The sequence below is a fragment of the Rhinatrema bivittatum genome, chromosome 15, assembly GCF_901001135.1.
Source record: "Rhinatrema bivittatum chromosome 15, aRhiBiv1.1, whole genome shotgun sequence".
Lineage (NCBI taxonomy): Eukaryota > Metazoa > Chordata > Amphibia > Gymnophiona > Rhinatrematidae > Rhinatrema > Rhinatrema bivittatum.
Window position 1 is genome coordinate 30,633,874 of NC_042629.1, and position 12,808 is coordinate 30,646,681.

General features: G+C 43.4%; 1 protein-coding gene across 1 annotated transcript in view; it reads left to right on the forward strand.

Annotated features, from left to right (window-relative positions):
* The first annotated feature begins 2,028 nt into the window (after nt 1-2,028).
* Nucleotides 2,029-12,808, forward strand: part of LOC115076485 (C2 domain-containing protein 2-like) — a 72,204-nt gene continuing 61,424 nt past the window's right edge. The window contains exon 1 of the mRNA XM_029578029.1: nt 2,029-2,756. Coding sequence (XP_029433889.1) covers nt 2,496-2,756 — 261 coding nt within the window. The 5' untranslated portion in view covers nt 2,029-2,495. The remainder of the gene's footprint in view (nt 2,757-12,808) is intronic.

Consider the following 12,808-nt stretch of genomic DNA (forward strand, 5'->3'; position numbering starts at 1 on the left):
TTTCAAGGATGGGGGAGACATTGGATTCTAGGAGTCCCGGGGGGGGGCGTAGACAAGAAGGATTTGAAGATGTTGTGAGGTGAAGAAGCCGACTTCCAGTTTAGAGTTAGAGCTGAAAGGATGTTGGGAGAAGTTGAGGCTTTTTTTGGTAGCCAGAAGGATACCACCTCCTCTTTTTTTCAGTCTCGGGAGTGAAAAGAAATCATAGGTTTGTGTAGGTAGTTGGTTTATTAAAGCTGTATCTGAGGGCTTAAGCCATGTTTCGGTAACTGCACAGATATCTGGCTTGGCGTCGGTGAGATAATCATTGAAAATTAGGGATTTCTTCGTTAGAGATTGTGCATTGAAAAGAGAGAGTGAGAAGAGGGAGAGGCCTAGAAGCTGGGTGATTGGTGTAATCAAGATAGGGGTGAGGGTTTTTAAGTTATTGTGAAGGGCTCGTCTGGTAGATGTTCTTTTAGGTAGGAGGCGGTATTGTAGAGTTGGTATTGGAAGGGCAAGAGACATTGTGGATGGTTAGCTGGCTGGCGCAGAGTGTAGGCGGAAGGCAGATGGGAGGATAGGCTGGGATTAGGAGATAAATAATTGGTTGGTTAGTGCTCTGGAAGAACGCTGGAAGGTTGCTTGCTGAATGGGCGCAGACTGGTTGGTTGCTGAGTGCTTGCTGAGAGGGCGCAGACTGGATGCTTGCTGAGGGGGCGCAGACTGGATGCTTGCTGAGAGGGTGCAGACTGGATGCTTGCTGAGAGTGCGCAGACTGGTTGCTTGCTGAGAGGGCGCAGACTGGATGCTTGCTGAGTGCTTGCTGATGAGTGCGCAGACTGGTTGCTTGCTGAGAGGGCGCAGACTGGATGCTTGCTGAGAGGGTGCAGACTGGATGCTTGCTGAGAGTGCGCAGACTGGTTGCTTGCTGAGTGCTTGCTGAGAGTGCGCAGACTGGATGCTTGCTGAGAGGGCGCAGACTGGATGCTTGCTGAGTGCTTGCTGATGAGTGCGCAGGATGGTTGATTACTTAGAGGGCGCTGTATGGGCGCTGGATGGTTGCTTGGCGGAAAGGCAGGCCCCTTTGTCGCGCTCCTTCGTGCGCGCGACGCCAGGGAGAGTGGTGGTTTAAATGCATGAATACTTACTCGCCCTGCCACATAACTTTACTTCTGCTAGGGATGACGTGCAAGTCATAAAATAAAAGGATTGCGCCACTTCTGAGGAGTTTAAAGGGTCGGGGGTAACTGGGGGCAGTGTAGGCTATGAACCCGGGGGGGGGGGGGGTAGAGGCCCTAACGGTTAACTGGGGGAACTGGTGGACAAAGAGGTAAACATGGCATTGATGTGCACCCCTTTTTAAATCTCCCGACGTAAGAAGTGGGATTTGTGCGTGCACGCGTCTACTTAAAAATTGGCACACGTGTGCGCACGGCCAGGCCATTTTATAAAATGCACGCAAGTTATGAAAAGGCTGTGCTCCTGGGCGTGTGCCAATGCACATGCACCGTATGCCCGCACACCGGTTTGAAAGTTACCATCCCCGAGCATGTTCCTCTGGCTAAAGCGAGATGGCCATTTTTGGGTCATGGGTGCTTGCTGAATGTCCCTTCCCTCCCTTTGTTTTCCTCTCAGTGTGGACTTTAATTCAGCTATATTTTGAGACTTTTTCGCTTTGTGGATTTTTTTTTCTTGTTGAAAGTTGCTATTGTAATTCTCTTTTGCCTGGCGGTATTTCGTGAATATGATTTAAATGCCAATAAAAATTCACTTGAAAAAGAAAGACGAATTGGGGCTAACAAAAAAAGGAGATGATAATTTAAGAGAGGAAAGGGGGAAGCAAAAAAACTCCTTAACAAATAAATGAAACTTAAAACTTAGGTGAACCTAAGAACAGCAAACAAGAAACCTAGAACCCAAACTTCAGCTGCAGGAGGAAGCTGCGCTCTGCCGCTCCCGAAACTTGAGCGGATTCCGCCCCCGGGGCGGTCCCGTGCTGTCACGCCCTCTCCCCGCCCCAGGTCCCGGGCTGGCGAGCGAGGCAGCCTGGGACTTTCCTCGCCGTCCTCGCCCGACGGAAGAGCCCCAGCCCCACTTCCTGATCTGCATCTTCGCCCCGAAGCCGAGCCGGCTGTGCCAGTAAGCACCCTTCCGTTTCCAGTTTAGCTGCCCTCTTCCGCAGCCAGAGGACACTCAGGTTGTAGGGTTTTGTGTTCCGCTTGAATCCTTTTCTTTAAAAGGGCTGTGAAGTGGATTGTTCCCTCTTTCTGAAGCTTTATCCACGATGACATGTGGGCGGTCCAGCCTCGTAAGCATCATCAGCTGGGGAAAAGTGAACTAAATGCAAGTGTGCCTGCTTGACACGTGAATTCAACCTTAAATTTCCTCCCCTTGGGGAGGGTGGCTGCCCGGGATAAAGCCTTCCAGATGGCTCCTGGCTTTTCCTAGCGAACAAGCAAGAAGGGGCAGAGTCAGCTTGGTGGCCATCTGAGGACGGAGCATTATGCCAAGTCATGGCGTGGCTGCATTACTGGCTGAGTGAGATCGGCTGGTTCGTCCTGGTGTCGCTTTTCATCGCTGCCTTAGTCACACTTGTGCTTTACCTACTTCAATATGCCCTGGGCACCCTTCAGAGACAATTTGAGGCTCCCCCTCTGTCAGACCTGCAAGAAACAGACTCGCTACTAGCTTGGGTGCTCTCTCTGAAGAGCTGGAAGAGCCAGTGGCTACGAGCCTGGATATCTGCCCTGAATGCGGAGGCTAACAAGAGTGGGGTAAGTGCTTGTCCTCCCAGAGAGGGAAACTGTGCAGACTGGAAGGGCCAGTTGGGCCTCGTCCTGTCCATCTATGTAATTCTGCACCAATTGATCGGTTTAAAACAGAGCTGCTGCTACTGCTGCTCTTTGAGGGCTGCAGAGTGGTTTAAAGGGTAACCAAAATCAGTAAAGGGATATCAGATCAAATGTGTGGAAATACAACAGAAGGAGGTTGATTAAAAACCAGACCAGTGTACTGCGCTGAAAAGTGGAGCTGTCTGTCCGGATTTACAGTGTTGTGCAGCCACAAATTTGTATCTGTGTTCCTCTTGTACTGTCAGTGCACTCCCAAATCAGGCGCATGGTCCTTTTTCACTCTCCGGGTTTCCCCCAGTGAGGCTTGGCTGTAGTGTAGTGTAGGGGCACTTACAACTGTTCTAAACCCCACCTTCTTTCCTTCCTGTACTAGTCTAACTCCTCCCAGAAATTTGACCTCACCTTTGGCCAAATCAGCATCTGGATCCTGGGGTGGAGAAGGGGCTGTTCTATGATCAGATAAACTGGTAAGGACAAAAAAAGCAGCTAATCAAGGATCCCACTTCTAGTTCATGGATGAACACATCATTTGGTGCATAAAATTACTGTGCCAAGTCACTGACCACATTACTTTTTGCTCCCTCTGCTTATTTCTATAGTGCTGCTAGATGGATGCATTGCTGTATAGATACTTTGAAGGGACAGTCCTTGTTCTATAGCTTACTTCCCAGCAAGACATAGACAAAACAGATAAGAGGTTTCAGAAAATGTATTTATAATAGTGCACAATGTTAAAATTGAGAAGGCTTTGATTTGGGGGCGCAGTGTTTAAAGATTTAGAAGCCACTGTTATAATAAAAATCAGAAAATGGGTAACTTATCCAGTGCTCTGACAGGAGCGCTGATAGCTTATGTTACCTGCGCTGCTGTCAAAGCAACGCTGGATGCTCCTAGTGGCACTAAGGATTTGGTGGTGCCTGGGGCAGGAGAGTTTGGGTTAGGCTTGAAAGAGGGGACTCTATATGCAAATTGTATTTTGTGAATACTGAAGGGAAGGGGAGGCTTTTCAGGCATATAGGCCCACTACGTTTTTGGTATATTTTGGGGGGCTTGGTATGGGATAGAGGGATCAGGTACAATGTGCAATATTTGTTTCATTAGGGGGATGGGGATGGAGATTAGACTGGCAGGCTTGCTAAACTTTTTTTTTTAATTATTTTTTTGAGTCATCACTTAACGAGCTATATTATTTGAATAGAGCCAATTAAGGTAAAGGTATCTGGGAACACATTTCTGGACAACTTTTAGCCCTGTTCTTAGAGATGTCAAGACTTGCCAAATAACTTATTTGGTTAAGTGAGCTCTGCCCCAGAACATTGTATCTGGGATACATTTCATCTAATTAATAACAGATAAAATTTATCCAGATAAGTCGCCAAAGTATTCAGACCTCAGAGTTCGTCCAGATAAACCTCTTTGAGCTCCATCTCTTAAAAGTTACTGTATTGGCCCAATTTATAAGATGACCCAGAATATAACATGGTCATCTTATATAAAATTCCTACTCACTGCCTGTTCCTCTGTCTAGGCCTCCTTTACCCAGGTCCCATAGAACCACTGTCTGCTCATCCATCAGGCCTGGCAGGACTCTGCTGCCTCTTTCCTCACTTACAGGCCAATACAATAAAGTCATGCAGAAAACAGGCGCTCGGTGTTGAGCGCTCGCTTTCCTAAAGCACCCCCAGCCACCTCTCCTGGGTGCGTGATACAATATTTAAATGAGGGGTCATGCTAAAAGGAGGCGCTAGAGACAATCGCACGCCCCTAGTGCCTCCTTGACAGCCCAGGAGAGGTGGTTGTCAAGAGGGTTAGGAAAATGGACACTCAATTTTACGAGCGTCCGTTTTTCCTAACCTGTGAATGGCTGCTCGTTAATTGAGCATCCCTTTCCCTAACCTGACCGCCGGCACTTTTTTTTTTGGTTCCTCTAACGCCACGATTTTAAGTCAGAGGATGTACAGAAAAGCAGTATTTTCTGCTTTACGGTATTTTTTTTTTTTTTGGGCCGCTCAGAAATTGTCTGCTTTGGGCTGGTGTTAGTTTCTGAGCGTACAAATGTGCGGATCGAGCGCACTTTTTTTTTTCTTTTTTTGTACTTGGGGCGAATACCTAATAACCTCAACAATGTGCATTTGCATGTGATGAGCGCTATTAGCTTGGGGGGGGGGGGGGGGGGGGGGAGAGTGGTTGCATGTTAAATAGTGCGCTCAGCTGAGCGTGCTTTACTGTATCGGCCTGTTAGATCTCTCGTGCAGCAGTCTTGGGTCCCAGTGGAGCTCTGCTGTGGCAGTCATGGATCCTGCTGGGATGGGCTTCCCAAGGAGCCTGAAGTCTTTGGGGAAAAGGGGGAGGGGAAAGAATGTTTGCTTGCTTGGACTGCAATTAGAAGACAAGGTAGGATTTTTCTCATGCACTTTATCTAAAAAGAATCTCTTTTTCTAATCAGACCAATACAATATTATCTATAAGGCCTTAGTTTATTATCTTAATATACTGCCTTACATGTAAAAAATCAAAGCAGTTTTATTTATGCAATTCATTATCATCTATATTTTCTGTATTTATATACTATTTGAGTTATATATCCACTGTTGTAACTTGCTTTGAACCCTCTTGGTGGAAAAGCATGTCCTAAAACGACGATGATGATTGCCATGTGCAACGGATGTTATTGTTGTACGATACTATTGTTTCAAATTTTCTGTTCTAATTCGTCCTGAGGTTGCAAGGAAAAGCAAAAAAAAAAATGTAAATAAAGCCTGATTCATATCTTTTTATCCATCCATATACTGCTGAAGAAAAGGGTCTTCACTGGTTCCCGGCATAGAAAACCTCCCTAGCCTGTCCTGATATGTTAATGGATAAAGGGCATGAAAGGGGCCAGTCCAGGCAGACATGCTCAGTATTGCAGTTTCCCTTATGTAGCGCTGGGCCCCCAAGTCTTCCAGTTCCAACCAGCTTGGGGGGATTACATGGAGATAAGGCAACCTGCACTGCCCAAAACTTAACTTATGTCACAGCGTTTATATTCCGCACAGTCCAGTAGATCATGATGGATTCCATAGATGACATTCATAACAATTAAAACAAACTAATAAAATACAGTAAAATACAAAATTTAAATCTGTAAATAAAAATAAAACAATTCAGTTGTTGTTTGGACTAACCTGGGCAAAATAACTTTTTTTTTTTGTGGGCAGGTATTAAAAATGCATCTCTTAACTGCTTCCTTTCTAATACTATGATCTGACTTATATGATGAGCAGGGACTTTTAGTTATTTTTAAACTGTATATGGGATGTTGTTCATTATGTATGTATAAGTGTTGTATTACTGTGTTTATTAAACTTTTATTTATTGAAATTTCAAATTTATAAACAAGCATACAACTTGTGGCAATATACATGAGAGCTGGTTTACCAGTACAAGAAACAAAATGGAAATTATACAAGGAATATATCAAGATGCCAAATCAGTATATTCATAAACCAGGGTCCATACAATATTTCATGTTTTTTTTCATTTTTATTAAAATTTATTAATCGCCTTTCACAAAAGGTCAAGGCGATTTACAATAAGAACATACATAAAATGATTATAGAACTTACAACATAAAAACATACCATGAATTCATGTAAACAATAATTGAGAACATTGGTCAATGTCAACAAATATTACCCATATTCAATCAAGAAATAGAGGGATTCAAGAAGAAAAAGAAGCGGTATATATAGGTAATACAGTTCACTTAGAGAATAGCCACTGCCATTAGCAATGGTAACATGGAATAGACTTAGTTTTTGGGTACTTGCCAGGTTCTGGATTGGCCACTATTGGAAACAGGATGCTGGGCTTGATAGATCCTTGGTCTGACCCAGTATGGCATTTTCTTTCTTATGAACCACTGAGAAAACTGAAGAAAAGAGAGACAAGCGCTTAAATCTTTAAACTTCCATTTAAGCTAAGCAGAAATAGCCGAGGTATGAGTATCCAGATAAAGACGTAAATGGGCAGGATCAAAATAAACAAATCTAGATCCAACATGGGAAGTCGCACATTGTCAAGAAAATCTCAAAGTAAATTTCGCACTGAGTGCCAAGGCCTATAAAACGCATAGCAAGAAAATTTTTATGATGTTCTTGAGTAGAACATATGATATCGGGGTATATCCAGACTCGCTGGCCATAAAAAGAGGACAAAAAATAATCTTAAAACATAATCTTTTTCTTGAGAAAAAATAAAAGAATCCCACGTTTAGAAATAACCACATCCATTGAAGATTCCAACAGCTGGGTCAGATTTAAATCCAGTTCTTGGACATGGTCAATTGAGTTGGTGTCCGAAGGCTTTAACATGTAGGCTTTGGCAATAGAAGCTATAGCTTCAATAGGTATTTTAAGGACCTCGGATGTATATATTTTGAACAAGTCAATAACAGAGATCATATTAGACAGAGGAAAATTCAATATCTTGAGATTTAAATAACAAAGAGAAATCTCAATATTTTCCAGCTTTCTAGAATGAAACATATCAGATTTGATCAAAGTATCTTGAACTTGGTGTAAAGAAGAAAATTTAGCCAAAACATCAATTTTCTGAGAATGAGAATCCAACTCTGATTCAACAGTATGGATGCAAGAAGAAAATGTCAAAGTAACATCAGCCAAAGCAGAGAGAGATTTTTCAAGAACCATCAATGTAGACCAAACAGAGTCTAAAGTAATCACAGAAGGTCTTGGCAATGCAGGACGAAGAAGAAAAGATTCTGTGCCTTGGCTATTCTGCAAAGTATTTAGCTCCCGCAGATCTTCCCCCCCCCCCCCCCCCCCCCCCCCCGGAGTCGAGGTAATCACTTGGGGCCTGACACTGGATCTTCTCTGCTCACAGACTCCCAAAACTGCTCTGGAGGCATTGAGCCAGCATCCGACTCGACAACCGAACACACCACGGTTTCATCAGAAAGGCCCTCCCCAGAAGCCATTGATCTAGGGCTAATAAGCCCACATGGCAGTGAGAAGTCATCCAAATTCACCACCGAAGGGGGGAAAGGCGGAATCGATGGAGCTCTGGGGCTAAGTGTAACTTCCCGGTCCGGCAAGGGAGCCACCCACTCACGGCTCGAGATGCTAAGGACGCCGCCGGAGAAAAGAAGCCCTCAATGGTGGGCTGAGAAGGGTCGGACCTGGGGGTGGCTGGGACCATCTCCCTAATCTTCGCCTTCTGCTTCTTATGAGGTATCAGGAAATAAATTAAAGAAATGAGGAGCTCCATGAATCCGTGCCTCTCTTCAAGTGGCCATCTTGAATCTCCCCGTGTTTATTTGATTTATGTAAAATCACTTGTCTCCTGTGCCCTCCAAAGATCAGGGCAGGTAACATAAAAAAATAGCACTTGGTTTAGAATTGTTTTTATCTATCACAATACTGACATATTTTGGACAGGTATTGTCGGGAGACTGCGGGCTTGGCTTGGAAAGGATGTTAGGGGGAATCATGTCCTTGTAGTACAGAATGCAATATGTGCAGTATGATAATTGTTCTAATTGTGAATGTAATTTATTCTGTAATAAGTTGTAAATATAGGACACACACAATTAAACACCAAATATAGATAATTAAATTTAGACTGGGCAGGGAGTGGTCTTAAGGGAGAGTGTGAAGTGGTTCAAGCTACATGAGCAGTTTGAGTGCTCCGTTCAAGAGCCAGGTTTTTACCAGTGTCATGGAGCTGATATAGGGTGGGGGCAGTTTTTTCTGGGGCCGGTGAGGCACATTGCTTTGGGAGCTGGGCTCGGCCTGTTGTGCTTGAGGTAGGGAGTGCAGCATGCAAGAGAGTGTGTAGCGGGTGAAGTAGGTTGGTGCACAGTTTTTGAGGGGTTTGTATGCCAGCACCAGAATTTTGAATTTGGCTCAGTAGGAAGTAGGGAGCCAATGATTAGTGATTTTAGGACTGGAGTAATTTTGTCAAATTTGCTAACATTTGGTATCATCTTGACTACTGCATTTTAAATGAGTTGTAGTTGATAGTTTTAGTTTATTTGAGATTAACGTACAGCGAATTATCTTAAGCTAAGTGGGAGATCACCCAGGCCTGGATAGCTGTGGCGAAGGCAAAGACATCCAGAAAGGGGCAGAGTTACAAAGGTGAGACGCTTTAATTATTGCTTGGACTTGAGTTCTTGTAATAAGTTGAGTCTCGTATGAAGCTAAATGTCTGAACTTGGGAGCTAATGGGGAGAGTTGTCCTTTTGGGTATAGGTGGCCACTGGCTATGGGTTGTTTTACCAACCGATAATACCGCTGCTTTCTTAGGGTTACGTTTTTTGGTTTGTGTTTAGTGTAGCCAGTTCACATTTGTACTTGAGCAGTCATTTAGGTGGGCAATCTTCTTGTCTTGGTCTAGGCTAAGCAGGACAATCTGGATAAAAGTAATAACTGATCTTGTGCTCCCTAATGAGCTTGCCAAAGGGTGCCATGTAGATGTTCAATAGGGTCAACGAGAGGATAGATCCTTGAGGTACTCAATAAGTGAGAGAGTATGGCTTTGAAGTAGGTAGTCCAAGGAAGACTGGGTGCAGTTATGTAAGTAGGATATGAACCAGGTAGTGCTGGGCTGCTTGGGCCTAGGTTGCTTAGATGAACGATCAGTCTATTGTATCAAATGCAACAGATAGGTCTAGGAGTATAAGCAGAGCAGCTTCTCTGCAATATAGGCAGAGCCTCAGTTCATCAACCAGGCTAGCTAGTATGGCTTCAGTACTATAGTGAGGATGGAAGCCAGATGCTGTTTATGGTGAGCAGGTGGCCAGATAACTGTGATAGTGCATCCCTTTTCAATGACCTTGCTAAGCAAAGGCAGGTAGATGGGTTTCCACCAATGATGTATTGTCAGTGGCCTGGAGGTGGGTTAGTAGCCAGGATTTTGCTTACTAGATTAACCAGGAGGGGCAAGGATCTTTCTGGCAGGTGGTCACTTTAAGGATAGTGAGTAGGGTGTCAATGTCGTCTTTTTGAAATGGTTGGAAAGTGGCAAGTCACCAGAAAGAAAGGGTGGAAAATGACTTGAGTTTTATAATGTAAAATAGTCTTATGTATTAAAAATGTAAATATGGTGCAGAATTTACTTCTGAGCTGCTGCAGGAAACTGGGGACAGTTATTTTATATGAAGGGCACGTTAAGAACAGGGATGGTAAGTGGACTAAAGGAATGAATGTAGGAGAAAGAATAGTATGCAGGGATGGAAAGAGTTTGAAAAGTGTTGAGAGACCTGGCTTGTGAATTTAGTGACAGACGTCACACTCTGTTTATCTCTTGGTGGCTTGGCTTTGTTCTGCTAGAAACATTGGTGTAAATTCTGCCCAAGCAGCTCCTGCTGTGTGTGCGTGCTGGCGGAGATCTTCAGGCATTGGCAATAGGAGGAAAAAGCTGTGTGAGGCTTGTGAGTTGGCACGCACACACAGGCCCTGCAGCAGAAACACCCTCATAAGGACTTCTTGTTACCAAGGAGACTCCTGAAAGGGCTGGTGAGTGCAGGCCAGCTGACAGGCCCCACATTGCTTTGCCTTCCTATTGGTACAGCCTGCCTGAGGTCAGAAATGTTTGTCTTGCTGGGTGTCTCAACTAGACTGTAAGCTCCACTGAGCAGGGACTGTCTTTTTTTTTTTGTGTATTTATACAGCCATGGTCCCCTGGGCAGTTGTTGGGACCCTCTTGGATGATGCAACTGACCAGAGGGCTCCTTCTAGTGATGCAAACCCTAGGCTTTGCTTCTTTATTACAGCGCTCTACAATTTTGCTTTTGATTGCCTGTGCTTCCAGCCCTGCCCATGTTGGCTGAAGTCTCCCAGCTTTTAGTATATGAGACTGAGATTCAGGCAGCATTAGCTGCAGCTCAGCAGATGGATTGGTGCATATTCCTGGAACTGCTCTGCTCAGCATGTTCTCTACATTATGTCTGGATTGTAGGAGATGCTAAATTCTGCTATTATTAATGAGCACACTGTACTTCGGAATATTACATTTCCTGTGATGGCCTTTTAAAGTACAATTTCCATTAGTAACATAGTAAATGTCAGCAGAAAAGAACCAATTTGCCCACCTAGTCTATCAGGTTGTTTCCATTTATGCAATGCTAGTTATCTCCCAGCTGTCAGCTGTAAAAGCTAGACAACTTGTAGGATATCACTTCTTATACAAAGGCAACATGGTGTGGGATCTGCACCAAAAGCCATATGAGATGAAACTTAAATAAATCCCTCCTCTCCTTAGGGGATACTTAACGTTGGACAGGGATAAATCGGGTACAAGAAGCAAACTTTTTTCAGTAGAAAGGAAACTGTTGACTATGGGGTCATTATAGGAACAATGTCAGGAAATATTTGTTTTCACAGAAAAAGTGGATACCAAGAATGCCTTCTTGGAAAAGGTTACAGAAGTTCAAATGGTAATGAACTTCAAAAAGTTATGGGATAAACAGAGCATCTTTAGTTGCAAAAAGTGAAGAGATATGGGAAGCATGAGTTAGTGGCACTATAGGAGTAACCTGCACAGAGTGCCCTGAGTCTGTGCATCTTCAGCTGCTGGCACAGTAAAAGCTAGCCAGCTAACTTTCTTCCACTAACTTTAGGACATCTCTTTGGTCTGATCAGACTGAGCCGGCAACATTATCCTGCTAACTCTGAATTATCCGAGTTAGGCAAATAACTTATCCGCCTAACTCAGCTCCTCCCAGTTACGCCCCCAGAGTGCCCCAAACTTAGCCAGCTAACTTATTAGTCAGTTCCAATATATTTATTTTATTTATTTATTTTTAACTTTTATATACCGATGTTCCTGTATAGGATACATATCGCACCGGTTTACATAGAAACTGAAATGTCGCCGTGGGGCGGATACAATGAACATGAGGTATAATGAACATGAAGAAACAATGAACATGTGGTACAATAGAAATATACTAAAGTATAATATAAACATAGGGCTATTCCTGATGAAACTTCCAAATAATCTTAGGGGAACGCCATAATAACGGGAAAAACTGGAGTAGCTGATGGATAACAGGTAGAGCTGACTTAGCTAGCGGGCAAGTTACAGTGAGAGGATTATCTCTCCGCGAAGGCCTGGCTGAAAAGTCCGATAAGTGCCCAAATCTTCATTTAGCTGAATATCTTCTGAGTTATCTGGTTAAATGCTTTTGACTATGAACCTCATTAGTTGTAATTACTGCTGTTTTGAAATATTTTATTATAAGAACATGCCATACTGGGTCAGACCAATGGTTCATCAAGCCCAGCATCCTGTTTCCAACAGTGGCCAATCCAGGCCATAAGAACCTGGCTAGTAATTTTTAAAACATTTTTGTGTGCATTTTTAATTATTCGATGATTTGACTTTTTTTTTTTTATTGGTGTGGTTGATATTTTATATTTCTTGATTGTATTTGATATTTAACAAGGAATACTGATGTTTCGTTTTTTTCTGTTGTTGCACTGCATACAAAGTAAGTCTAGCTTGTTATAGTTTCCATTTCAGATTTTGTGTGCACATTTCTAGTTATGCTTTATGGTCTCTTTATTCTGTATTTGGTGAGGGTGTTGTGTTGTGCATGTGTAACTGGGGTGAGGTATTCTGTCAGCATGTAGTTTCTGTGTAGAGATCTATAGCAGCCTGACTTGTCTGTTTTTTCCTAATAGGAGGTGTATTGGTGTTTTAGGGCCTGGTGTAATATTTGCAGTGTTGTCTTTTTTCATGAGTAGGGTTGTTACTGTTTGAATCTGGCAGTTAGTCTGTTATGGTATGGCAGGTTTGCTATAGGTTCTGAGTAGGTTTTTGCTTGATTTTAAATGTTACAGAGGTATGCTGATGTTTTGCTGTTAAAGTGAGGTGACACTAGAGTTTGAGTAGTATTTTTCTATGGCGAGTGGTAAGGAGACCTTTCCTAGTTCTGTAATTCTGACATTCTTTGAGGGAGGTTC